At 53.5% G+C, this 24,642-nt stretch overlaps 1 protein-coding gene across 1 annotated transcript; it reads left to right on the forward strand.

Annotated features, from left to right (window-relative positions):
- Nucleotides 1–47: 47 nt before the first annotated feature.
- On the forward strand, nucleotides 48–24,316 carry MAP2K2 (mitogen-activated protein kinase kinase 2). The gene is made up of 11 exons (XM_079772289.1): nucleotides 48–399; nucleotides 4,291–4,501; nucleotides 10,145–10,291; nucleotides 15,644–15,721; nucleotides 16,502–16,553; nucleotides 16,636–16,760; nucleotides 17,339–17,552; nucleotides 19,596–19,660; nucleotides 21,048–21,109; nucleotides 22,121–22,166; nucleotides 23,961–24,316. The coding sequence occupies exons 1-11, from the start codon at nucleotides 308–310 to the stop codon at nucleotides 24,069–24,071; spliced, it is 1,203 nt and encodes a 400-aa protein (XP_079628415.1). The 5' UTR covers nucleotides 48–307; the 3' UTR covers nucleotides 24,072–24,316.
- The last annotated feature ends 326 nt before the right edge of the window (nucleotides 24,317–24,642 follow it).

Genomic DNA, 24,642 nt, shown 5'->3' on the forward strand with positions numbered 1-24,642 from the left:
GGTTCCCGGTGTGGCTCTCGCGAGAGGCTGGTCCGCGATCTCGTCGCTCCCCCTCCCCGCCTGTGCCTCCGGGGCTCCGGCTGCAGCGTCAGCCAGGGTCCGGCCTTGGCGGCGGCGGCGGCGCATCGGCCTCCTCCCCGCGCCCCGCGGCGCTCCTCTGCCCCGGTCCGCAGCGCCCCCGCCCTCGCCGCCCGGGTGCCGGCCTAGGCCGCGGCCTCAGCTCCGGGATCGTGTCGGCGCCGCCCGCTCCCGGCCCGCCCCCTATGGGCCCCGGCTAGAGGCGCCGCCGCCGGCCCGCGGAGCCCCGATGCTGGCCCGGAGGAAGCCGGTGCTGCCGGCGCTCACCATCAACCCCGCCATCGCCGAGGGCCCATCCCCCACCAGCGAGGGCGCCTCCGAGTGAGTGGGCCGGGCCGGCGAGGATGGGGATCCCTGAGTAGGGAGGTCAGGAGTAGGGTCCTTGAGAGGAGGGGATGGAATGTGGGGGAGCCCCTGAGTGGTGAGGTCAGGGGAGGGGTCCTGAGAGGAGGGGATGGAATGTGGGGGAGCCCCTGAGTGGTGAGGTCAGGGGAGGGGTCCTGAGAGGAGGGGATGGGATGGGAGGGGGGGAGCCCCTGAGTGGTGAAGGTGGGAGGGGTCCTGAGATGAGAGGATGGGGTGGGAGGGGGGAGCCCCTGAGTGGTGAGGTCAGGGATGGGGTCCTGAGAGGAGGGGATGGGATGGGAGGGGGGAGCCCCTGAGTGGTGAAGGTGGGAGGGGTCCTGAGAGGAGGGGATGGGATGGGAGGGGGGGAGCCCCTGAGTGGTGAAGGTGGGAGGGGTCCTGAGATGAGAGGATGGGGTGGGAGGGGGGAGCCCCTGAGTGGTGAGGTCAGGGATGGGGTCCTGAGAGGAGGGGATGGGATGGGAGGGGGGAGCCCCTGAGTGGTGAGGTCAGGGATGGGGTCCTGAGAGGAGGGGATGGGATGGGAGGGGGGAGCCCCTGAGTGGTGAAGGTGGGAGGGGTCCTGAGATGAGAGGATGGGGTGGGAGGGGGGGAGGAGCCCCTGAGTGGTGAAGGTGGGAGGGGTTCTGGTAGTAAGGTTGGAGTGAGGGGAGGTTCCTGTGAGGAAATAAGGAGTTGTGGGGCCCTAAATAGTGAAATTTTGGTGAGGGGGGGTCCCTGAGTAGTGAACCGGGGTGAAATGAGGTCCCTGCAGGAAAATGATGGGGTGTGGGGCCACTGAGTACTGAAATTGGAGTCAGGGGGGAGTCCCTGAGTAGCGAATCCTGGGTGATGGTTGGGGGGAGGGTTCCTGAGAGGAGAGGATGGGTCAGGTGTCCCTAGTAGTGAAGTCAAAGGCTGGGCGGGGGCTCCCTGAATAGTGAGGTGGTGGGAGGGGGTCCTTGCATATCTTGAACAGGTGAGCGAGGTCCCTGGGAGTGAGGATGGGTGAGGAAGTCCATTGAAGACCAGGAAAAGGGAAAGAGATGCCTGAGAGATGAGGATGTGTGAGGGATCCCTGAGCGGTGGAGTAGTAGGGGGAAGGCTCCCTGAGGGAATTTGGGGGGAAGGAAGCCTGAGAAAATCCTGCTAGTTGGGGGTGAAGCCCCTGAAGCTGGGGAGAGTGGTGAGGAGGTCCAGAGGAGGCTGGGGAAGCAGGGAGTGAGGGGGGCAATAGGAGACATCTAGGAAAGAAGGGAGGACCCTGCTGGGACCTCTGACAGCAGATAAGCAGAGATTCTGAATCTAATGGATTAGCAAAGCCTTGAGGGGCTGGAGAAGTGCAAGAGGTTTGAGGGTTTGAGGCAATTGAGGGAAGCAGGAGGATTTGTGGAGAAGGGGACAGAGAAAGGAACATCCCTGGGTAGAGGGATTACACGATGGCAGTATCTTACTGTGTGAGGGAAACCATGCTTGTGAAGTCACACGAGGGAGACTACTTGACCCCAGAAGTCCTATGGCCTCCCACCCCTGTTCTCTCTATGGTGGAGCAGAGCAGGGCAGCCCAGAGGCCCCTGGCCAGGGCCACTTTCCTGTGCTTGTGGTGTGACTCCCATGAAAACCAGGTGTGATCTGTTTCTGGTGTGCATCGGGTGAATGGCATGTTTGGTGCCTCTCAGGGGACTAGGCCTTCTGCAACCTGGGTGAGGGGTAAGGTGAGGGTGAAGGGAAGGACGTGAGTCTTGATGTATGTGTGTGAGTTGACATCTTTCTCTGTCTCCAAGCGCATAGCTCAATGTGGGGACGTGTTCCTTATAGTAAAAAATTCACTCCTCTTCTTACAAGACAGATCTTTCTTCATAATCTCCCTCTCCCTCTCTCTCTCTCTCTCTCTCTCTCTCTCTCTCTCTCTCTCTCTCTCTCTGGTGTCTGATTTCCATCCCTTCAAAAATTCCCCCAGTAGAGGAAGCCAGCCATTGGGATTCCAGGGTTTTTTATAACCACAGTTGAGTTGCCATTAAATTTAAAATGGATTAATCAGCTGACTCCAGAATGCATTTTAGATGTCACAGTGCTGGAGACCTTCCAGAGTCTGGCCTCAAACGTTGTCTCTCGACCCTCCAGTGAAGGAACTGTGTCACATTCATTCATTCCTTTGCCTTCTCTCTTCCATCCATCAGAGTCCTTCTCATTCCTTCTTCATTGAGGTCTTGGTTCACCAGGCATCCAGTGAACACCTGCTGGGCCCCTGGTCTTGGTTCAGGGGCACACTGTGATGAGCAAGGGCCATCGAGAACACAGACTGGCCCTGGCTGGTTTGGCTCAGTGGATAGAGTGTCGGTCTGGGGACTGAAGGGTCCCAGGTTCATTTCCAGTCAAGGGCACATGCCTGGGTTGCAGGCTCAATTCCCAGTAAGGGGTGTGCAAAAGGCAGCCAATCAATGATTCTCTCTCATCGATGTTTCTGTCTCTCCCTCCCTCTCCCTTCCTCTCTGCAATCAATAAAAATATTTTTTTTAAATTAAAAAAAAAAAAAAGAACGCAGACTGTGTAATCAGGAAGGATACAGGTTTGATTCCAGACACTGCCACTTGCTAGAGTTGTGACCTTCAGGCTAGTTACTTAACCTCCCTGGGCCTGTTCCCTTAGCGTGGGCTTCATTCTACAAGAGACCCCGCCTCCCAGGAGGATTGAGAGAATTAAACAAGATAGTGTGATGGTGCTTATACTAGTGAAGCTCTGGTTTACTTGCTCAGGAAATGACACCTACCTTCCAGCCACCTCTTTGCAGTACCAGCTCAGGTGGCATTGCCCAGTGGCAGGTTTTCTCATTCCTGGCCTGTGTGCCCCTTTGCTCAAACCTCTTTAAGTTGCAGGCAAATCATAGTCACTTGGGAATTGATATTCATGAATTTGTTTATATTTATTGCACATTGCAAAATATATTTTGATGGGTTAGATCAAATGTATTAAAATTAATTTCACTTGATATGTATTTTTAATGTGCTTATAAATTTTAAATTGCACATGTTGTTTACATTGTATGTTTGGACAGCACTGGGTTGGTCCTTGTGTGCATCGTGCTAAAGTCTACCTGCCTGTTACAAGGAACTGTTTTTTACCCCAAGGCATTAGTGAAAATAGCTGATCGTCAAATTTTTCTTTGAAAATTCCTTGAATCACCCTATAAAGTGCAATGTACATGTGGGTTTTTTAATAACTGGTCCAGGAATGTGTGTGGGTATAAATGCCTAATGTTTACAGTAGTGCTCAGGATATAATAAGAGTGTGCTGGTTGAGTGGAATGCCCTGGGATTATCTGCACTATTTAAATCAGTCTGCTCTTCATGTAAATTACAACTTCTATCTTCTGCCCATTGGTTCTTGCTCTTTGCTCTGAGGCCACTAAAAAGGAGTTTGCTCTTCCATCCTCATGAAGACAGACATCCTGGCCTGGGCCTTCACTCCCCTGATGCCCAGTCGTGTCTCCCCAGTTCCATGTCTCCTTCCTGAGAGGTAGGGAACCCTTGTGTCAGGAAGGAGGGCTCCTGAATCTGATTACAGGGTCATTGAACCAGAGCTGGTCCTCCAGGTGCTGAGGTCTCCTAACCTTTGTGAGCAGAGAGAGAGGCAGTGGCCTCAGTTCTCGGCAACCCAGCTTTCTCCTCTTGTCAGCCGTGTGTATACAGGTCTTCTTTCTCTTCTGCTGGATCATCGGCCCCTCAAGCCCAAGAATCAAATCTGATTCATCTCTGCATCCTTTTGGTTACAAACCCAGGATCTGGCCACATGGTACCCTCAGCTCAGGTTGAGTCATTTGGGCAGCTTGCACACTCTTCACTAATCCTTGCCGTTGGGTCTCTACAGAGCAAACTTGGTGGACCTCCAGAAGAAGCTAGAGGAACTAGAGCTTGATGAGCAGCAGAAGAAGCGGTTAGAAGCCTTCCTCACCCAAAAGGCCAAGGTTGGGGAGCTCAAGGATGATGACTTCGAAAGGATCTCAGAGCTGGGAGCCGGGAACGGCGGAGTGGTCACCAAGGTCCAGCACAGACCTTCAGGCCTCATCATGGCCAGAAAGGTGAGAGGTGGCCAGTGGCAAGGCAGGTGTTCTGTCCCTGTGCTCTGTGGGTGACATGTGGTGGGAGCAGGTCCCTGGAAACAGGAGAGCAGTTTGAAAGGTGCCGGCCTCTGTCTTCTGCTGGCTCCTGTGCTCAGCAGCCCTCCCATCAGCAGTGGGTTCTCATTCCTGAAAAAGAGTTCGGCTTCCAGTTAGAATGCGGCAATGCTGGCTTGCCTCAAGCAGCTCTTCCTCTCTTTTACTGACCTTTGCCTTCGGGGCGGCTTAAATTCAGATTCCCAGAAAGCTGAGGGAGTTTTCAGGAAGAAAGGATGAGATTTAAATCCCCTTAGAGCGGGCATCACCCTGCCTTCACAACCAGAAGAAAACACTGCAGACCCAAGACAGGGCCTCTGCTGCGATGGTCCCGGGGCAATGGGGTAACCAAAACACCTGTATTAGTCGGAGTTCTCCAGAGAATCCGAAGCACTAGGATGGCAGGGCGGGGTATAGGTATTTTAAGGAATTGGCTTATGCAATCATGCAAGTCTGAAATTTGCAGGACATGCCAGCAGGCTGGAGACCCGGGGAAGAGTTGATGTCACAGCTTAAGTCTGGAGGCAGAATCCCCTCTTCTTTGGGGGACCTCAGTTTTTTCCTCTTTGGGCCTTCAACTGATTGGATGAGGCTGCCCACTTATGAGGGGCGGGGGGGGGGGTGTCTGCTTTTCTCAAAGTCAGGTGATTTCCATGTTAAATCACATCTGAAAAATACCTTCACAGTGACATCTAGACTGGTGTTTGACCAGACAGCTGGATACATTAAATCAACTATCACCCCACCCTTTCATACAAACCTTGGCTCTGAGAAGTCCTGAGCCTCCCTCACCTGGGCTTCTGTACTACAGTGCAGCCTCCCGTTAAACATTTGGGAATAGCCCTGGGAGAATAAGGAGTGGACAAGAGGGATGTGACTATCTGGGGACAGTGGTTTCCAAACACATAACTGCAGGGGCTTCGTGCTGACCAATTGTTTCATTCATACAGTCATGTTCTTTCAGACATCAAAAGCCACCTATTTCTGGAAGCCCACTGTCTTGTCATTTCCAAATTGTATTCTCTGAAACCTGACCACCCCGTGCCTGGTGGGCCGGAGCAGGTCCCACCTTTCCTGGGAATGATGAGCTTGGTTTCCATGGGTTTTAGCTCTGTAGCTATTTCTCCTGCCTCTAGAGCACTGCCCTCCTCCTGCAGCCTATTTCTGTCCTGTTAGCGCAGGCAGCCTTTTCAAAACCAGAGCAGCCCCAGAAATCTCTGGTCTGCCATTGCCCGAAGCACCAGGAATAAAAGGCAGGTATGAGGTTCAGGGAGGGGGATGGGGAGAGGGACTTGAGAACAGTGCTGGTCAGAGTGTATATCAGGGACCCGGGTTCTCTCAGGCCAGCTGAGGAATCTTCCAGGTGTTCCCAACCAGCCTTGTATAAACGTGAATCTGGGAGTTTGTCTACAACTTTATAAAAGCCTTTGAAGTAAGACATCAGACTTCAAAATGGGGACAGATAAGTTCTGTAGTCAAGTTGGCGGTGGTGCTGTCCCAATGTCAGTTTCCTGGTATGGTCCTTCATCATAGAAGATGTCACTGTTGGGGGAAGGGCGTGGGACTCTGCTGTTTTTGCAACTTCCCTCTGCTTCTTTAATTCTTTCAAAATAAAAAGTTGGGTTTTTTTTAAAGGTCCAATAAATGAGGGTCAGGAACTCAGATTTTGTTTCCTGAAGATCTTAACCTCCTCCTCCCAGCAGTTGTCAGAACAGTGCAGGCAGTTGGCAAATACATTGAACGAGAAGGCTGTCTACTGGGCATTGTGTGGTCTGGGGCTGTCACTCCTTATAGCCCAGGAGCCCTGGACCGCTCTGCGGGGGAGGGGCGGTCAGGGGCTCCTTTTAATCCATCCGGAATGCCAGTCCACCTGGGAGGTCTGTTGCCTTTATTCAGTTGAGGGCACAGATGGGAAAATTGGCAAGACAAAATAGTTCTTAAGAAACAGTGGCCTCATTCCTTCCTCCACTACCCTGGTTGGAATTCCGAATTTTCCAGGAAGCCTGGTATGAATTCCACACATTCCACGTGTGAGGCTTATCAGATCTCCAAAGGCAGCCTGCCCGCAGGTGTGAGGGTGAAGGTTGGGTGGAGCTCCTGGACGCCCATACAGCTCCTGCTCTGTGGGCCAGCATCCCTCCGGTCCCTGTGATTGGCAGAGGATCATCCTAACCAGTAGGACGGGCTGGGGAAGCAACAAGACCAGTTCGGTAAGGCCCAAGAAAACCAGTCTCTCAATTTCTACAGTCGGGCTTGTTCATAAACTTTTCTTGACTTAGCCTGGCTCACTAACTCCTGCGTTCTTCCGAGGGTCCTAGGAACAAAACCTCTGCGAGGCTTGGGCAGGGCAGCTCTTCGGAGAGGTTAGCACATTCGTTACGCAGCAGGGCTCCCTTGATCTCCCTCTACGTGGAGCAAAGGAATGTGTACTTGCTTCTACAATGAAGGTCATGTGACCCACCCACGGCCACATAGTAATGCTTCAAGTCAGTGTTAAAACCTTGAGTGACCTCCCCATTTTACAGGTGAGAAAACTGAGGCTAGTTTGGGTCTTACCTGAATTGGATTTAAACCTTTGTGGCTGACCCTGACCCTGTGGAAGCTGTCAGGGTTTTACCTCCAGAATCCATGTCCCTCTTTCCTAGTTTGTACCCTCCACCCCCGTTCCTAGCTCAGAGCCCCTGTCCTGCAGTAGGAACTGCCTAAACTCCTAGACAGGCTTTGTGTTTGGTTTGAACTTCCAGCACTATTTTGACTTAATCAGCAAGTGGGGCTGGGTTGGCCCTGGAAGGTTGCTGTGAAAGAGGATGGGTTTTGGCAGTCTGTGAGCTCAGCCCCAATCCTGACCTGACTGCTCACCAGCTGTGTGTCCGTGGGAATGAAATTTAATGTCTCAGAACCTGAACTTGCTCATCAGTGCAGTGGGGGCAGTTACCCTGTCCCACCAGGGTTGTCATCAGGGCGAATTGTGTGCCCCACCCAGGGTTGTCACCAAGGTGAACTGTGAGCACATGTGCCTTCCCGTTCCTGCTCTTTCTCTGCACACCCTCAGTGCCGACTCCTGTTCAATCCAGAAGGTTTGCTTTACAAGACCCATTAAATCAGATCACATAGCAGCACCCCTACGTTCCCTCCTTTTTATTTTTGTTTTGTTTTTTTTACTATGTTCCCTCTTTACAACTTTCCCAAAAGCCTCTCACTTCCTGGGGCCTGAGGCTTCACATTCACCTCACTCCAGGCGTCCAGGACCTCTGGGATCCTGTGCAGTTCTCAGTTTTGTCCACCCTCCCTCTTCTCTAAAGCCTGGTGGACTCTGGCTCCCCTGCCACTCATTCATCTGCGGCTCCTTTCAAGTTCTTAGTCAAGAGCCTCCCTGAGTCAGATATAGCTACTGAGCCCTTAAAATGTGGTCAGTTTCAGTCAAGATGTGCTACATGTGCAAAAAACACACACCAGATTTCAAGGGCTCTGTTTGAAAAAAAAGTCATTAATATTTTTACGTTGATCCCGTGTCAATAATTTTTTGATACATTAAGTTAAACAAAAGACATGAAAAATTCATTTCACCTGCTTCTTTTTACTTCATTAATATGGCAGCTAAAGAATTTTTAAATTACGTATGTGGCTCATGGTATATTTCTGTTGGACGCCCGGGGCTCCATCACCCTGCACTGCCTATGCATCAGCCTCCCATCTTCCGCGCAAACATCAGAGCTTCGTTTTCAGACCCAGCATCTCAACCTTTCGAAGCTCGTATGTGTGCATATGTTGGGCATCTCCTCGAGGATGCAGTCCCACCAAAGGAGAGAGCATACTGGAGTCCTGGTGTGGTTTTGGTCCTGGAGGTGGCCGTGGGGGTGTGCAGTGTCCCGGGGAGGGTAGTTAGGCTGGGCTCTGCGGGCTAGGTTGGGTGGAGAACCAAATGCCTGAGGGGCCCTGGGGGCTGGAGGGGCCCAGTCAAGGAGGTACTGCCTGGGCATGGTGGGGGCACAGGCACCATGCTGCGAGGACCTGCCAGAGTACTCAAGGTTGCAAGGGTCATTGGCATGGGCCTGTGAGCAGGTGACACTTCCCACACATACCCTGTGACTCCCCCTCCCTCCCCTCCAACTTGGTACACACCCCTTCGTGCCTTGGTGTCCTCAAACAGGCAATTCTTTGTCTTTCTTTCTGGAACGCTGGCCCCAGTGTCACCTGAGCTCCAGATCACCTCTCCACGGTTCCTCCATTGGGGCACCTCCACCTTTCGGGGTTGTTTCACCTGCTTCTCTTCCCTCCCGATGGCACATCTCGGAGCAGGGTCATCTTTGCTCTCTTTCTCCTCATCACTGACCTCTGTTGTAACCGACTTTATGTAAATATCTGAGTTGATGGCAATCACTTTCAGATGCCTGTGATCTGTCTCTGCCTCTGCCTCTGCCTCTGTGGGGAAGGGGCATAAATCGCACCTTTTTCTTAACTTACCATGATGGCCAGAGCATCTAGGATTCTAAGTAGCCAGGACCCGGACCCACAACCTTCACTCTGTATCACTGGGCAGGGGATCTTGGCTTGCTTAGGGTTTGTAGTTAAGCATTGCTCTTGGTGTTTTGGCTGCTATCTTTTCTCCGTGTCTCCAGATGGTCCTTGGGCTTCTCACCTTTTGAAATGTAATGAATTTGGTGACACTCCTGGCTGCAGGATTGAACTCAAGTGGAAGGGCAGCTAGGATCCTCAGGTGACCAGAGGCTCTCTCTGCCTTTGCTCTACCTGGAGGTGGGAAGGGCTCCAGAGAAACCCGCCCCTGAATGAGGGGCTGAGCAGTGGTGAAGTAACCCCCTGCCCGGCCATTTTCTGGCTTCATACGATTTGGTGGGAAGAAAGCTCCTCTTAACAGAGCTTCCCCTATAACCAATTGAAAAATGTTTGCTCTGTTGATGAGTTTCTTAAACAACTTTATTTGAGATGTAACTCACTTACTGGACAGTTTACCCTTTTAGAGTGTATAATTTCAGTGTTTTTTAGTATATCCACAACATTGCCACCACCGATTTTGAAACATTTCCATCACCCCCAAAAGAAGCCCTAGCCCCAGGCCCTGGCAACCACTAATCCACTTCCTGTCTCTGGATTTGCCTATTCGGGACAATTCACATAAATGGAATCACACACTGTGTGGCCTTTAGTGTCTGGCTTCTCTCACTGAGCATCGTGTTCTCAAGGTTGGTCCATGTTGTAGTGAGCATCAGTGCTTCACTCCTTTTCATGGTTGAGTAATATTCTGGTGTGAGGATGGACCACATTTTGTTTGTCCATTCACCAGTTGATGAATACTTGGGTTGCTTCCGTGTATTAGCAATTGTGGATCACATTGCTGTGAACACATGTACAAGTGTGTATGTGGATCTGTGTTTTCAGTTCTCCTGGGTAGATAGATACCTAGGGGAGGGTAGCTGACGTCTTGAATGCTGTCATGAGCACCTCAAGGGCAGAGGACTAAGCCCTCCCCGACCCCCCCCCCCCCCCCCCCGCGCCTTCCCGGTGCCCCTCAGAAGCCTGCTTCTGAACCCGATTCCCATTCCCTTGCAGCTGATTCACCTGGAGATCAAGCCAGCCATTCGGAACCAGATCATCCGAGAGCTGCAGGTGCTGCATGAGTGCAACTCCCCGTACATTGTCGGCTTCTACGGGGCCTTCTACAGCGACGGGGAGATCAGCATCTGCATGGAGCACATGGTGAGCGCGGCGGGGCACCCGGGCCCGAGGGGCCCAGCCAGTGTCCCAGAGCCGCCTGGGCTTGCAACCAGCGAGACATGGCAGGACAAAGGGTTCATGTAGAATGAGAGGGTGGCTGGTGAAGAGGAGGTCCCCTGCCTGTGTCCCTCTGGGCCCTGTCCCCAGAGGCTGCCGTGCACCTCTTTCCCAGGCGGCCCTCCCGGAGGTAGTCAATGCCATGCGGGTACACGTGTTTAGGTTCCTTCGTCTTTAAACGCCAGACGCCCTCCTCCCAACTTTTCTCTTTCACTGGGTACAAGGCGGAAATTATTTCCTGTCGGCACATAGAGCCGGCTCTTTTCCCCAGTCTAGTGTTCTGCCACCCACATTTACCTGTAAGGTAATTTATTAAACTCACTTAGAGATGTAACTCGCTCACTGGACAGTTTACCCTTTTAGAGTGTATAATTTTAGCGTTTTTTAGTATATTCACAACATTGCCACCACCGATTTTGGAACATTTTGTTGGTGGACACTGAGATTGTTTCTGATCTCTGCCCATTTTGAATGATGCTGTCTTGAATGTTCTTGCACGGAAGCAAGCATCCCTGAGTGGTAAAGTCCTCCCAGTAAAATTGTGGGGCCTGAGGGTACACAAGATTAGAAATGTGATCAATGTCTCCAAAGTGCCTTCTAGAGAGAGTACGAGTTGGGGGCTGTTTTAAAGATAGACCTGGGTCTGCACCTAGCTCAGATCTGTGGAATTAGAAACTCTGGGGTGGAGCCTGGGCACCAATCATTTTTTTAACCACCACAGTAGCATCGGCTGTACCCCTAATTAAGAAACTTTGGTCTTGAAGTTCAGAAGTGGGTGGGATTGGGTGTATTGGGTGTAACGAAAGCAGAAGTGGTCAGAGCTGAAGGCCCTGGGGGGAAATGCCTCCGACCCTCTGGCAGCCCAGTTGAGCAGATACCAGACTGCCTGCTGCCCAGTTGGATGGGCTCAGGCCTGGCAGGGCCCTTGCAAAACCAGGGCGCAGTGTGGCTTTAGGCACATGGCTTGAGCAGCTTCGGTTATGCCTTGCAAATGTACTGTCCCCTGACAGTTTTGTAATGAAGGCAGGAAACGAAATTGAGCAAGTGACTGCAAGGAATGCATTGTGAGCAGCCTTCCTGGGTAACCGCTTGGAGGGAGTGCCCGCCAGAAGATGCTCCCCACCCCCCTGCATCAAGATCCCCACCAGGCAGCACCCTGGAGGAGTCCCGTTCCTCACCTAGGAGAGGGAGATCATATCTGCCCGCCTGCAGGGCAAAGTCACTATGTAGACAAGAATCAAGGAGGGGAAAGGACGGAAGTCACTGTATGATCTGAGGAGAGCCTCTATACTTAGCTCCTCCTCCTTCCTTCTCCTTCCTCCCCCTCCCTGCCCTCCCTTCTCCCTCTCCTCCCCTTCTCTCCTCCCTCTCCAGTGCTCTTGATCACCCCTACCTGTTCTCCCTGAATATCGTTACAGTTTGAAACCACCTCATCCCCTTACAGCAAAGGGGGAGCGGCACAGTCTAGCGCCCCTCTGCTCCCCCATCTGTTCTTGGTGAATGTAAGACTGGTTTCCAGCACTAGGCGTCTGCACCCTAGCAGCACACAGTCCGAGCCAACAGGAGGCAGGGGACGAGTGCTAGCCATTCTATTTATTTATTGTGCTCATCCTTTAAAAGTTTCTAGTTGGGTTTTTTGGTTTGCTTTTATAACGAGCAGACGAGGACAGTAGAAGAAATATATAATGCCCAAATGAAAAGACATGCCAAGGTGGGGCCTGCGCTTCCCGCTTTCTCCTTATAGGAGTTATGTTCCGCTAATCTTGGAGGCCAGTGATTTTCAAGACTAAGATGAACCTTAAAGAGGGCGACTTGGTGCCCTGGCTGGTGTGGCTCAATTGGTTAGGTGTCACCCCTCCTTGATTCTTGTCTACATGGAAAGGTCACCAGTTCAATTCCTGGTCAGGGCACATACCCAGGTTGCGGGCTGGATCCCTGGTAGGGGTACAACTGATCAATGTTTCTTTCTCACATCATTGTTTCTCTCTCTCCCTCTCCCTCCCTCTCTCTCTAAAAAAAAATTAAAAAAAACAAAACATATTTTAAAAAGGGAGAGGGGGACTTGGTGAGGAAGGCATGGAGGGAGGGGGAGAGAGAAGAAAACATTGATGTAAGAGGGAAACATCAATCAGTTGCCTCCAATAAATGCCCTGATTGGGGATCGAACCTGCAACCTGGATTTGTGCTCTGACCAGGAATTGAACCCATGACCCTTCGGTGCATGGAACAGTGCTCCAATCAACTGAGCCACAACAGCCAGGGCCCTTAACAGTATATTTATGTTGAATAAACCCCTCCAGAATCCATTCGCATGTTCATAGGTTTTCCCTGTGTGGAGGACATTGTTGCTTTGTGCATCCATGTACCTTATTGTGGGATGCCCCACATAAGGGGGTAGATGGCTCCCTGGGGTCAGGCCTCAGCCCCACTGCCCACCTCTCAGCACATGACTCTGGATGAGATTCTCACCCCTACTTACCTGTCAAGCCAAGGGCAGTGGTATTGCCTTTCCCCTGGCCCTCGTCACATAGGGCATTGAGTAAATATCACCGTTGTCACTGGGGCCATTTCTCCATATTTCTCTGTCGCCTTCATATCTCTCTCTCTCTCTCTCTAATTTATTGATTTGAACAGGGGGAACAAACATCAATTTGTTGTTACACTTATTTATGCATTCATTGGTTGCTGCTTGTTTGTGCCCTGACTGGGAATTGAACCTGCAACCTTGGCGTATCTGGACAACACGCTACCCAAATGAGCTACCAGACCAGAGTCTTCATGTCTCTTTTTTCACCATCGTGACAGCCCGCCTAGTCTATATCCCACATTGTGGAACTGTTTCCTGGTGGAGGGCGAGGTTTCATCTTCACTCAGGGTATTGTGGGATTGGCTCTAATTCCCCTCAGGGAGGTTCCAGCTGCAGCTTTTGAGAAGAGAGTCCTAATGATAATAAAGCTCAGGTCCAGCACAGACGGTTATGCCTCGCCTGGCCAGAGTGTGTTGGCCTTCGGGGCTGGGGGACAGCGGGCTGGCCGAAGTCTGGCCCCCTAGGACTTTAGGTGACATGGCTAAGTTCCGAGTGGCCGAAGTCTCTTCTGGGGGAGATTCAGGCATGGACCCAGGGGACAGTGGGTATCTCAGGGTGGAGTAGCTGGGGAGCTGCTTCCTCACCACTGAGGCTCTAGTGGAACCCATTGAAGAAAACCCCCTTGTTCTATAATAATAAAAAAATCAGACACATCGTTGTCAGTAAGGGACAGAGAAGGGATGCCACCTGGCCGCTCTGCAGTGAGAAACAAAGTCAGCCTGTGTGAATCGAATCAGAAAATCCCCAAGGAGGAAAAGATGTACGTTGTGAACCCACTTATATTTGTTTAAAACTCTATATTTCCTTGTGCATATGGATGTGTATGCACATGTGCAGCCTTCTGGAAGACTGTAAGTCACACTTCTGGAGAGGCAAGTGGAATCACTGGGGGATCCGTGTTACTTATCTACATTTAAATTTTTATAAAAATATGTATTCTTCTACCACTACTTAATAAAAGTATAAATTTAAGAACATTTAAAACACACACACAAAATGAAACTGTATGCTCATGCATAAAGACAGGTTTAGGGGTCAAAAAGACCTAGTTGTGACATCTCCTGCACCACATCCTGTGTGTGTGACTTGAGCAAATGACTTACCCTCTTAGCTGTAGACCAGGGCATCTCACCCAGGGGACATTCTCACAATGAGGGAGATGCTGGCGAAGGTCAGGGGTGCTGCTCAAAACCCCACAGTGCTCAGGACATCCCCCAGAGAGAATGGCCTGGCCCCAGTGTTACCAATGCTGAGGGGAGACCATGAAAGAGAGCAGTGTCCTTCACACATGTGTTTTGAGTTAACTCCTGAGCCCCCAGCACGGTGCCTCACCATAGCCTCTCTGAAGATTCCTCCCTGAATATTCTTATTCAGTGAACATAGCAACACGATGAAAGTGCAGAATGGAGAAGGACCTGTGTTAGGGAACCGGGATTACAGTTTTAAAATTTTTTTAATTCTTTTAAGGTTGATTGATAAAACAAGAAATGAGAAGAATAGAAGGAATTTCCATCTCGCCCTGCAGGTAGAGCGGGGTGGGCCGGGCACCCTGGTCAGACCAGGCTCACCTCCTGCCTTCCTCAGCCACACCCACCCTCTACAAGTTTGGGTCCCTTACTTGTTGACAGAGTCACACATATTCTTGAAGCTTCAAACTCTTTGGGTTTTCTAAAACTCCATGAACACAGCTGGGGTACCAGAGGGGAGACCTGGGCATCTCCAAGGCTTCTCCCTGCCCCAGGTGAAGCAGAAGGTGTCCCGAGGAAGTGACACCTGTGGACTCCTAGAGCAGCGTAGTAGAGGAAATGCAGGCTCTGGGGCCACCCAGCCACCAGTTCAAATGCTGGCCTCACTGAGCCTCAGTTCCCCTCTGGAGTGGAGGGAACCAAGGCAAGCTCCGGCCTGTGGTTGGAACTTAGCCATGTCACCTAAAGTCCTAGGGGGCCGCCAGGCATATGCTCAGAGCCCCACCTCTGAAGAGGCACCCGGCCAGAGCCAGCAACACCCTGAGTTTTGGTTTCCAGATTTATTACCAGGCAGCCTTGCACAAGACACTTGTTTCCTCATTGTCAGGTAGATTTGGGGCCACGCCCAGGGTGGGGTGGGGGGATCAACTGGGAGGACCTGTGTCAGGTCCTTTACAGGACAGTCCCATGCGTAACACAGTGAGCACAGGACAAGACCTAAGGGAAGCGGCAGAGGTGTCATCCCCAGGTGTCCTCTGTGCCCCGGGGGCAGCAAGGGAGAGGCCAGTTGGCTTGGCCGCCTTTCTCCTGTGCTGGACACTTACAAGGCATCGCCTTTGCTCTCAGTCTCTGTCCTGCCTGGGCTCTGACAAGAACCCAGGCCCAGAAGGGGTTGGGTCTAGCTGGTGCGCCCTCCAGGTGGCTCCAGTTGCAAGCCTGGTGGCTGGGCCTGCCGCTGTGGCAACCTCAGGAAGGCTGAGTCACAGGTACGCTTTCCCCTTCTTTCTGCACTAGATGTGCCATCCTGAAGCCGCGGGTTGCCTTTAGCTGTGGTCTGGCCTCTGTTTCCCGTGGAGCAAAGCAGGTCTCAGCTCTCCCGGAACCAGGGAAATGTTGCGTTTTTATACCTGCCACTTCAGCATCCCTCTGGGATCTGTCTCTGCAGCGGCCCCACCCGGCCGCCTGCTCAGCTTGCTTGCTTTCTCTCTCCTGTACTGCCCCCAGGATGGTGGCTCTCTGGACCAGGTGTTGAAAGAAGCCAAGAGAATTCCAGAAGAGATCCTAGGGAAGGTCAGCATTGCGGTGAGTGTGCAGGCGCCAGGTCCCCCGCCATTGCAGCATGGGGTGCATGCACGCACTCATAGCCCCATGCTCTGCCACTTGATCCTTACTCATGCCCTCTCCACATGGCCAGCGGTGTGTGTCACTACAGCCCCTGCAGAGAGGGAGACTGCCAACACCAGTCTCCACTGGCGGGGTACTGAGCAGGGGCGTCCCTTTGCCCATAAAATAGGGGTAATGCTCTCCTGCCCCATATACCAGGTGCCAGGTTGCATGGGACCCTGATGATGTGGTCCCAGGCACACAGGGTACCCCAGTGCAATATCATGAGTGTTTCTTCTCTGACTTGGTGACAAAGCCACCATACCCTTCACCCCATCAGTTTGGGGAGCGGGGGTCCTTAGCACAGCCCCGGAACCAAAGCATTCAACAGATGGTGCCTATTGGGCGGGTACAGCTTCTGTTCAGAGGCAGGGTGGCCAGCCGCATACTCACAGCCCTAACAGTGCCTTGGGCCTTGTCTCAGCTTCCGTGGGCCTCAGCTGCTCCTCTGAGACCGAGGGGATGGCAGGGTCGGCCTCGTGGGTGGGTCGTCATGTGAGAATCAGTGAGGGAGGCACCTGTACCCACCAGTGCGGGTGTGCCATCACTTTGCCTCTCCTCTTGCTCATCCCCCCCCTGAAAACGAGTTACTAGTCCCACATGCTGTGGCCACTGAGGTCTAGCCTTCAGGCCTGTCCAGGGCAGACTCCCCCATGTGGCACGGCCCTGCTGACCTCCCACCCTGTGGCTCCCTCACAGGTTCTGCGGGGCCTGGCGTATCTCCGGGAAAAGCACCAGATCATGCACCGAGGTAAGATGCAAGGGAGCCCCTCCCGGGCCACGGGCCAGTGGGTGGGCCTGAGCCACGCCTCACCCGCTGGCTCTGCTCTCAGATGTGAAACCATCTAACATCCTCGTCAACTCCAGAGGGGAGATCAAGCTGTGCGATTTTGGGGTGAGCGGGCAGCTCATCGACTCCATGGCCAACTCCTTCGTGGGAACTCGATCCTACATGTCTGTAAGTGCTTTGAGAGGCGTTTTAACATCATGTACCATACCTTCCCCCTTCCCATTTGCTCTTCCCATTTTCCAGAAGCTTCCAAAAGCCTGCATATTCTTGTAATATACTTTCTCTTTTCTTTGCTGGATTTCTCCTCTGAAATTCTAGTTTCCATCATGTTCTCGCTCATGTTTGTCTCTGGGAATGCCTGCCTGGTTCTTCCCACTGGTAATAAAAATCCAGTCCAGGAGAGTAGTAGTTCATTTTTGAGCCAAGAAACTAGACCTCAGGCATTTTAGGAAACAACCGGGTGATGGTTGAAGCAGATTCTGAGAAGTTAGTCTAGGGATTACTGTGAAAAAGGAGGCACTCCACTATCATCGTTCTTTCCCAAAAGTGCCGAGGACCTCCCAAAGCGGGTGGAGAGAGAATACAGAATCACTCTGGTATCTAAAGGGTTTGCAGGGGTCAGGGTAGGGGTCTGAGGGAACAGCGGAGAGACACTCAGCTGCCACCCTGACCTGGTGCGCTCCCTCAGCTTCCAGGGTTCATCTGTCTCCCTCTGGCCTTTCTTTCCTCTCTGTCTCACCAAACAGCCAGAGCGGCTGCAAGGCACTCACTACTCGGTGCAGTCGGACATCTGGAGCATGGGCTTGTCCCTGGTGGAGCTGTCCATCGGAAGGTACCCCATCCCCCCGCCGGATGCCAAGGAGCTGGAGGCCATCTTCGGCCGGCCCATGGTCGATGGGGCAGAAGGAGAGCCTCACAGCATCTCACCGCGGCCGAGACCCCCCGGACGCCCCATCAGTGGTATGGCCTGAGTCTAGCACTTCTGGTTTGAATGGGCAGTGACCAACACGGGGAATGCCATGCTGGGGGATGGCAGCTGCCTCCCCTCTGGCCCTTCTTGGCACCACCTGTCCCCTGGGTTGTGCTAACTGCGGTCAGCAGTCCTCAGATGGTCCTGAGGCTTCTAGGGACGTGCTGGAAGCAGCGCCCCCGACCTGTCCCATCCGGGACAGCTGCACCTGTTGTCACCAGCTGGTGGGATCTAGAAGCCAGCCCCTCAGCCAAGCCACTGGTTGGGTTGGATTTTCCAACATTTTATCACGAAAATGTCCAAGCATACAAAAAGGCCAGAGGCTTGCCCAGGGAATGCCCTATGTGCACCGCCGAGCCACTGCCCCGAGCGCTCTGCTGTGTTTGGGCCAGGCCTTCCAGGGAGACCCAAAGTTGAAAGGAACTTGATTCAGAATGTCCTTCGGTGGTTTGTTGGACACACCAGCGGCACAGCATGGGAGCAGACAGGAGGCTGGGGGGCACTGGGCTCCCAGACAATTCTTGATACCAAGAGCTGCTGCCTGTGAGGTGGAAGGCTGAGAGGTTCAGGTTGCTGCTTCCACACTTGGAGGGTGGCAAGGGGAGGGTCGCAGCTGAGGTGGCAGAGCCTGGGAACAGTGCTTAACAGGAAGGCAACTGAGTTAAATAAGAGTGCAAGGAAACATACAGTGGACTGTGGTCAGCTGGTTTCATAACAGTTTTATTGAGATAGAATTCAAGTGCCATATGATTCACTCTTTTCAAGCCTATAATTCAGTGGATTTGATATCCTCACAATATTGTCCAACTGTCACCCCAAAAGGAATCCCCAATCCTGGCACCCACAAATCCATTTCCTGTCTCTGAATTTGTCTCTTATGGACATTCCACATAAATGGAATCACACACTGTGGCCTTTGTATCTGGCTTCTCTCACTGAGCATCGTGTTTCCAAGGTCCATCCACGTTGTACTAGTGTCAGTGCCTCACTCCGTTTCCTGGCCGAAGAGGGTTCCCCTGGACCATATGTGTGTGTCTGTCCACCATTGATGGGCACTGGGCTGTCAGATGGTGATTTTCACAGTGTTTGCAAGTCCAGACCTTCTCCTTTCCGGGGCTGCACCCAGACTCCTCTAAGGAGAGAATCTTGCCCCCATTTGTGTCCTCAGGCCCTGCCCCCGAGCCTCCCAGTCCAACTCCCAGCAGCCTCCCTGGTGTTCCCCTTCGGCCCCTTCCCAGCTGGGAGGAATGATGGGTCATGCCAGGCCACCTTGGCCTGCCACCATCTCCTCCAGCCCCTGCCCCAGCTCTGTGCCCATTTCAGGATAAGACAGAAGGGGAAGTCCAACTGCCAAACCCAGCCCTGGCCAGCTGGGTCTAGGACCGGGGTCAGCCACCCCCAGCAGCCTACTGCTGTCTCCACCCGAAGCTCCATGCAAGGTCACGCTGCTGTCCTTGCCTGCAGCCAACAAACCACCACCACCCGCTGCGCCTGTGTGCCACTAAGCAGGGGCTGTGACGTGGCACCACCTGGGCGCAGCACCACACCAAATGTAACTTCTCAAAAATGCTCCTGTTCATTTTGGTGTTTTATTTTTATTTTTAATATATTTTATTGATTTTTTTACAGAGAGGAAGGGAGAGGGATAGAGAATTAGAAACATTGATGAGAGAGAAACATCGATTAGCTGCCTCCTGCACACCCCCCACTAGCGATGTGCCCGCAACCAAGGTACATGCTCTTAACCGGAATCGAACCCGGGACCCCTCATTCCGCAGGTCCGCAGGCTGACACTCGATCCACTGAGCCAAACCAGTCAGGCCATTTTGGTGTTTTATTTTGTTTTATTAATTCATTCGGAGTAAAGTTACTTTCCTAGGAAGTGAACTTAGTAGCCAGGCCAGGGGAGCCTCCCCTGGTTCAGGCACTGTGGGGAGAAGAGTGCTGGCTTATTCATGCTCAGACTTATGCCCAACAGGAACACATCGGCCACTCGCCCATTTCACCCCCGTTTTTGTTTCTCCCCTGGGCAGGTCACGGGGTGGACAGCCGACCGGCTATGGCTATCTTTGAACTGCTGGACTATATTGTGAACGAGGTGGGTTCTTGAAGGCCCTTTGGCACATCTTCATGCCAATGAATTAAGTTATTCCTGTAGGAATACATTAGCAAAAAGGGAGGATTCGACACATAAACTAAGGATTTTGTTGGGGAGGGTGCTGGGGGAGAGATGGAGACCATTCTTTTCAATAGGAGGGTATCAGGTTTAAAAACATGCTCTTACTTCCAGCCATAGTGCAGAAATCCACCCCTCCCCAAGGGACATTTTTTTGTGTTTATAAAGATGATCCCAGAATTCCCACTGCAGCCTTCTCCCTCCAAGGTCAATAGCCAAGTATTAGGGCCAAGGAGCCAGGCCACTCTCAGCACTCTGACACCCAGCATCTCTCTGAGCATCTTGGAGTCCGTGTCCATGAAGTCATAAATAGTTCCACTCGCTTGGGGAAAGTCCAGGTGCCCCCTCCTCTCTGGGAAGGAGGCTCAGAGCACCTGGAAGGGTGGTGTGAATATTCCCATTGTACAGACAGGTAAACCGAGGCCTAAGGATGGAAGCAGCCTCCTTAGGGGCCTGCAGCTGGGAAGGGGTGGAGCAGGACCTGACCCTGAAGCCTCCCTCTCAACAAGGCCTGGGCACCTTCCCTGGGACTCTGGGCTGACGTGTATTTTCGGTGGCCCTTTGGAGGCAGGCAAAGAAACAGGGTGGCTGGGCTGCCCGTGGTGTGGGGCTTGGCCCAGGGCTGAGAGGTCGGTGGTGACAGACCAGGGTGGGGTGACTGGTGACACAGCTCTGCCTGTACCTGACAGTGCCACCCAGCGAGCACCTCCCTCCCTGAGCAGGAAGGCTGTGTCCCAGGCCTGGGAAGGTGGAAGGAGCTGGAGAGGAGGCCTGTGGGTTTCACCAGGACAATCTCTGGCCACCGCCTCTGACGGGTCCTGCGCATGACTGTCCCCGCCCTGGGACGTGTGTGTCAGGCCAGGCTCCTCGGGCTCCCCCAGCTTTCAGGCCCTGACCCCTGGAACTAGCTGCCCCTGTAGTCTAGACCTTCAGCTCATTTAAGACACCCACAGGTGGGTGGCTCAGGCAGTGTGACACCACCCTTGTCCATAAATGAGGTGAGCCTTGCTCTCCTTCCTTGTAGAACCAGTGTGATCCCCAAATGAGACCTTTCGAAAGAAAACCCTGGAAGAGGCCAACCCAGTTATCAGAGCTGGAGGCCGGGCCAGCCAAGAAGCTGCTGGACAGGAGAGGGGATGGGTGCCCCCTCCGCCTCTAGCAGAGTGAAGAGACTGAGCTAGGAGAGGTGTGCCCTGAGGGTCCCCAAGTGCCATGCTGTCCTCACCTGGGCAAGGCTGGGAAGCGTCTTCTCCCTAATTCCAGAACCATCGTGAGCATCTGACTCCCACCTGTCTATTCTCTCCCACAGCCTCCTCCTAAGCTGCCCAGTGGTGTCTTCACCCAGGACTTCCAGGAGTTTGTGAATAAATGGTGAGGTGCCACAGCCTCCATTGCGGTCTCGGGTGGGTGGGGCTGGGTACCAGGCCCTCCTCGGGGAACGTAAGGGCCCGCCTGCCTCCTGGAATGGGCCGCCCACACTTCCAGCCATCAACCTAGAAGTCTCCCTCTCTGGCCCTGGCCCCGGCCCCTCTGCCGAGCCTACCACTCAGGAATGCCGGGTGCACAGCAGCACCCGGTGGGACACCTGTGGTCACCTGAGAACCCAGATTCCCTTTCCAAGGCTGCTAAGTCACAGTGTCCAGCTGCTGTCCCCAAAACCCGAGTGAACCAGGGTTACAGGCACTTTGGAAATAAAGCTGTTCCCACCTTGCTTTCTGCTAGAAGGCTCCTCGAATCCCTTGAGCCCTGCAAGCCACCAGCTTCTAAACAAGCCTTCCTCGCCAGATTCTGGCAGGTGGTCAGCTGTTCCCTCTGAAGAAGAGGGATGAGCAGACACGGCCCACCCGCTGCCACCTGGAGCCTGTGGCTCCCAGCAGCAAACCTGCTCTGGGCGAGAAGGTGCACTGGCTTCCGCATGACTTCTGGCCAACGCCGTGCGGCACAAATCCAATTACCCATTGTCCGTGTGAGCATTTTTGTCTCCATGCAAGGTTTTCTCTTGTGTTTGAAGAATTACCATTCGGCCCCAAGCTGCTTTGAGCAGCTGCGTTTAGGCAGTTCTGCTTTTTTTAAGGAAAAAGTTCTATTTTGACAATCGGACTCCCAAACTTGTGGGTTTTACTGGAAATGGGGCTGCAGTTGCTGCCGGGCCTCTGACTGAGCAGCAGCAGGGGGTTTCCCACCTTCTCCCCCTTTCCCTCCTGTCGTGGTCTCAGACCCTTGCCCTCCCCTCCCCTAGGCGTCCTGCCCTTACACCACAGCCAGTGCTGGAGCCCTCACCCAGGGGACCAGGCGCAGAGTGATGGCGGTCCCCGTGGCCACCAACTAACTGCTCTATCTTGTCTCCCCATGCTCTGTCTGCTCCACCTCATGGAACCCCAGCCTCATTAAGAACCCAGCTGAGCGAGCGGATCTGAAGATGCTCATGGTGAGTGATGCTGCAGATTCTGGGGTCCCTGGGGCACAGCTGCCGCCCAGGGCCCCACCCTCCTCCTCAGGAGAGGGAAGCCCCGGCCAGGCCTCCTGAGCCAGCTCTTGTCATGGGTTGTGTGTTCAGCTGGAGACCCTATGGGTCTCCTGGCCCATAGTGGGAATGACCCAGAGCCGTCTCTGCCCTCTCAGCTCCTCAGGGAACAGAAGGGCCCAGCCATGCGTGGTCAGGGCTGTTTCTGCAGAATGATGGGCTCTAAGGCTTCTGGATGCTCCCATCATGGGCTTGTCGAGCTGCCCGTAGGTCAGGGAGGCCATGAGGCAGTGCCTTTCTTTAATGTCTCACACCATTCAATGTCCCTGAAAACCAAGGTGGCCACTGAAACTTGCCTTCCCCTCAGGACCTTTGCACAGGATGGCTCTGCTCCCCAGGGATGCACCCTGTTCCTCTCAGGGCTCTCGGCTCCCTGTCTGTCAGTCTTGCCTTCAGGGCCTCCTCTGAGAAGGCCCTGCACCTGCTCTAACCCTGCCCCACTATTAGTTGTGGCAACAGGCTGTGTCCTGGTTGTCATCACCGTTTGCTGTGGTCAAAATAGGAAGCCTCGCCTGGGGCACCATGTGGGAAGGGGTCTGCCTCTGCCTGATTATTTCTAGAAACTTCTTACTGTGTCTGACATAGATTTTCCAGTAATGTGTGCTAAAAGAATGTGTGGTACAGTATAAGAGATGTGTTCATTGTAAAAGATACAAGCATGAAATGGAGAAATGCATTTGTGTTGACATCCCCTATAGTGCTCCCTGCTCCCCAGCTCTCCCGTGCACACTGTGCGGAAAAACCTTCCAGGTCTCTCTGCCTGAGTAAAACCATCTGCTGTTTGCGGCTACCTTTGCACCCACTCCTCCTGTTGCCCTAAACCGCAGGAGTTCCGTTCCCTGCTTTGGTGTTTCACCCAAGCCTGCACCAGCCTTCAGGAAGATGAGGTGGTCTTGCCTGCCCCAGCTTGCAGAAGAGACAGCAGTCCGGACCTTAATGTCACATGGGAAGACTAGACCCCTCCGTGGACTCTGAGGCCCCGCCCTCCTGTCCTGGGCGCCCCTGCCAGGCACACCCTGATCAGAAAGCGTTCGTTCACCCCACCCAGCCCAGAACCAGGAAGCTCGAGTGCTCTGCTGTTCCTGCTGGAACCGCCAGCCTTGGGCGGCTATCGAATTCCTTAAGACTAAGTGGAATGCACAGATCCGTTCCTCAGCCTCACAAGCCATATTTAGGGGCCGAGGAGCCTCTTGTGGCCAGTGGCTGCCATACTGGATGGGGCTTGTAGGGAACTTGCTATCCACACAGGCAGTTCTTTTCCAGATTAGATGGTCTCGTCCAGGGGGACTCTGCCTGCAGGGATACTAGGCCACGTCTGTTGACACCTATGATTGTCACAACTGGGGGTGCTCCTGGCATTGAGTGGGTGGGGGCCACACATGCTGCTCACCACTCCACAGTGCCAGGACGGCCCACAGGGACTGACTTGGCCTCAGGGTCAGCAGTGTGAGGCGGAGGCCTGGTCTCCGGGGAGCTCAGAGCAGCCTCCCCCTCCCCTGACGCCCTGTCCCATGTCTTTGTGGCTTCGGGCATGGAACCTCCCTGCTCCCTGTCCCAACTGTGTCCTGCTTTGGAGGGCTTTTCTCTCAGTTTTGGGGTTTTCATCCCAGCTGGCCTGCCAGATCTGAGCAGAAGCCTGGTCCCTTACTCCTCCCTGCAGGCACCAGGCTGTTCACGGCGCCTCTCCTTCCTTTTCAGAACCACGGCTTCATCAAACGGTCCGAGGTGGAAGAAGTGGATTTTGCCGGCTGGCTGTGTAAAACGCTGCGTCTGAACCAGCCCAGCACGCCCACACGTACCGCCGTGTGATTCTGCTGGTGACCTGTCTGAATCCCGTCCACCCGCCCTTCCCGCCCAGGACAGACCAGCTCCTCCCCGCCCGTCCCACCGAGCCCGGAGGAGAGTGCACACAGCGGAACATTCACTTCCTCTCCCACCTGTCGCAGCCTCGGCCTCTGGTCTCTGGGGAAGGGTGACACTGCCCATGTTGTCGTCTCAGAACCGCTTACTTAGGTTTAAAAAAAAAAAAAACAGGGAAAGAAAAAGCAAACCGAGCCCATTGTACTTGTCCCGTTTGTTCTTTGGGTGTCAGCCTCTGGTCCAACCCCAAGGGGAACATCCCTGGAGGACGGCTCCAGCCCCCAGGCAGCTGGGCCACAGAGAAATTGGGAGGGTCGTGGCGCCAGGAACTGGCTTTGCTCTTTTTTCAAAGGACCAAGCTTCAGAGGGAACCCCTAGACGTTGACATCTTTCACCAAAACAGAGGAAGTGCCACCTTGCATTTCTGTGTGTGGTCCCCTCGCTGACGCCTGTCCCCTTAAAGGTGGCCCTTGGCAGGCCCAGAGAGCCGTGAGGCGGTTGGTTGTCATGAGGTCCACTT

This window comes from Cnephaeus nilssonii (assembly GCF_951640355.1).
Source record: "Cnephaeus nilssonii genome assembly, chromosome: 5".
Classification (NCBI taxonomy): Eukaryota; Metazoa; Chordata; class Mammalia; order Chiroptera; family Vespertilionidae; genus Cnephaeus; species Cnephaeus nilssonii.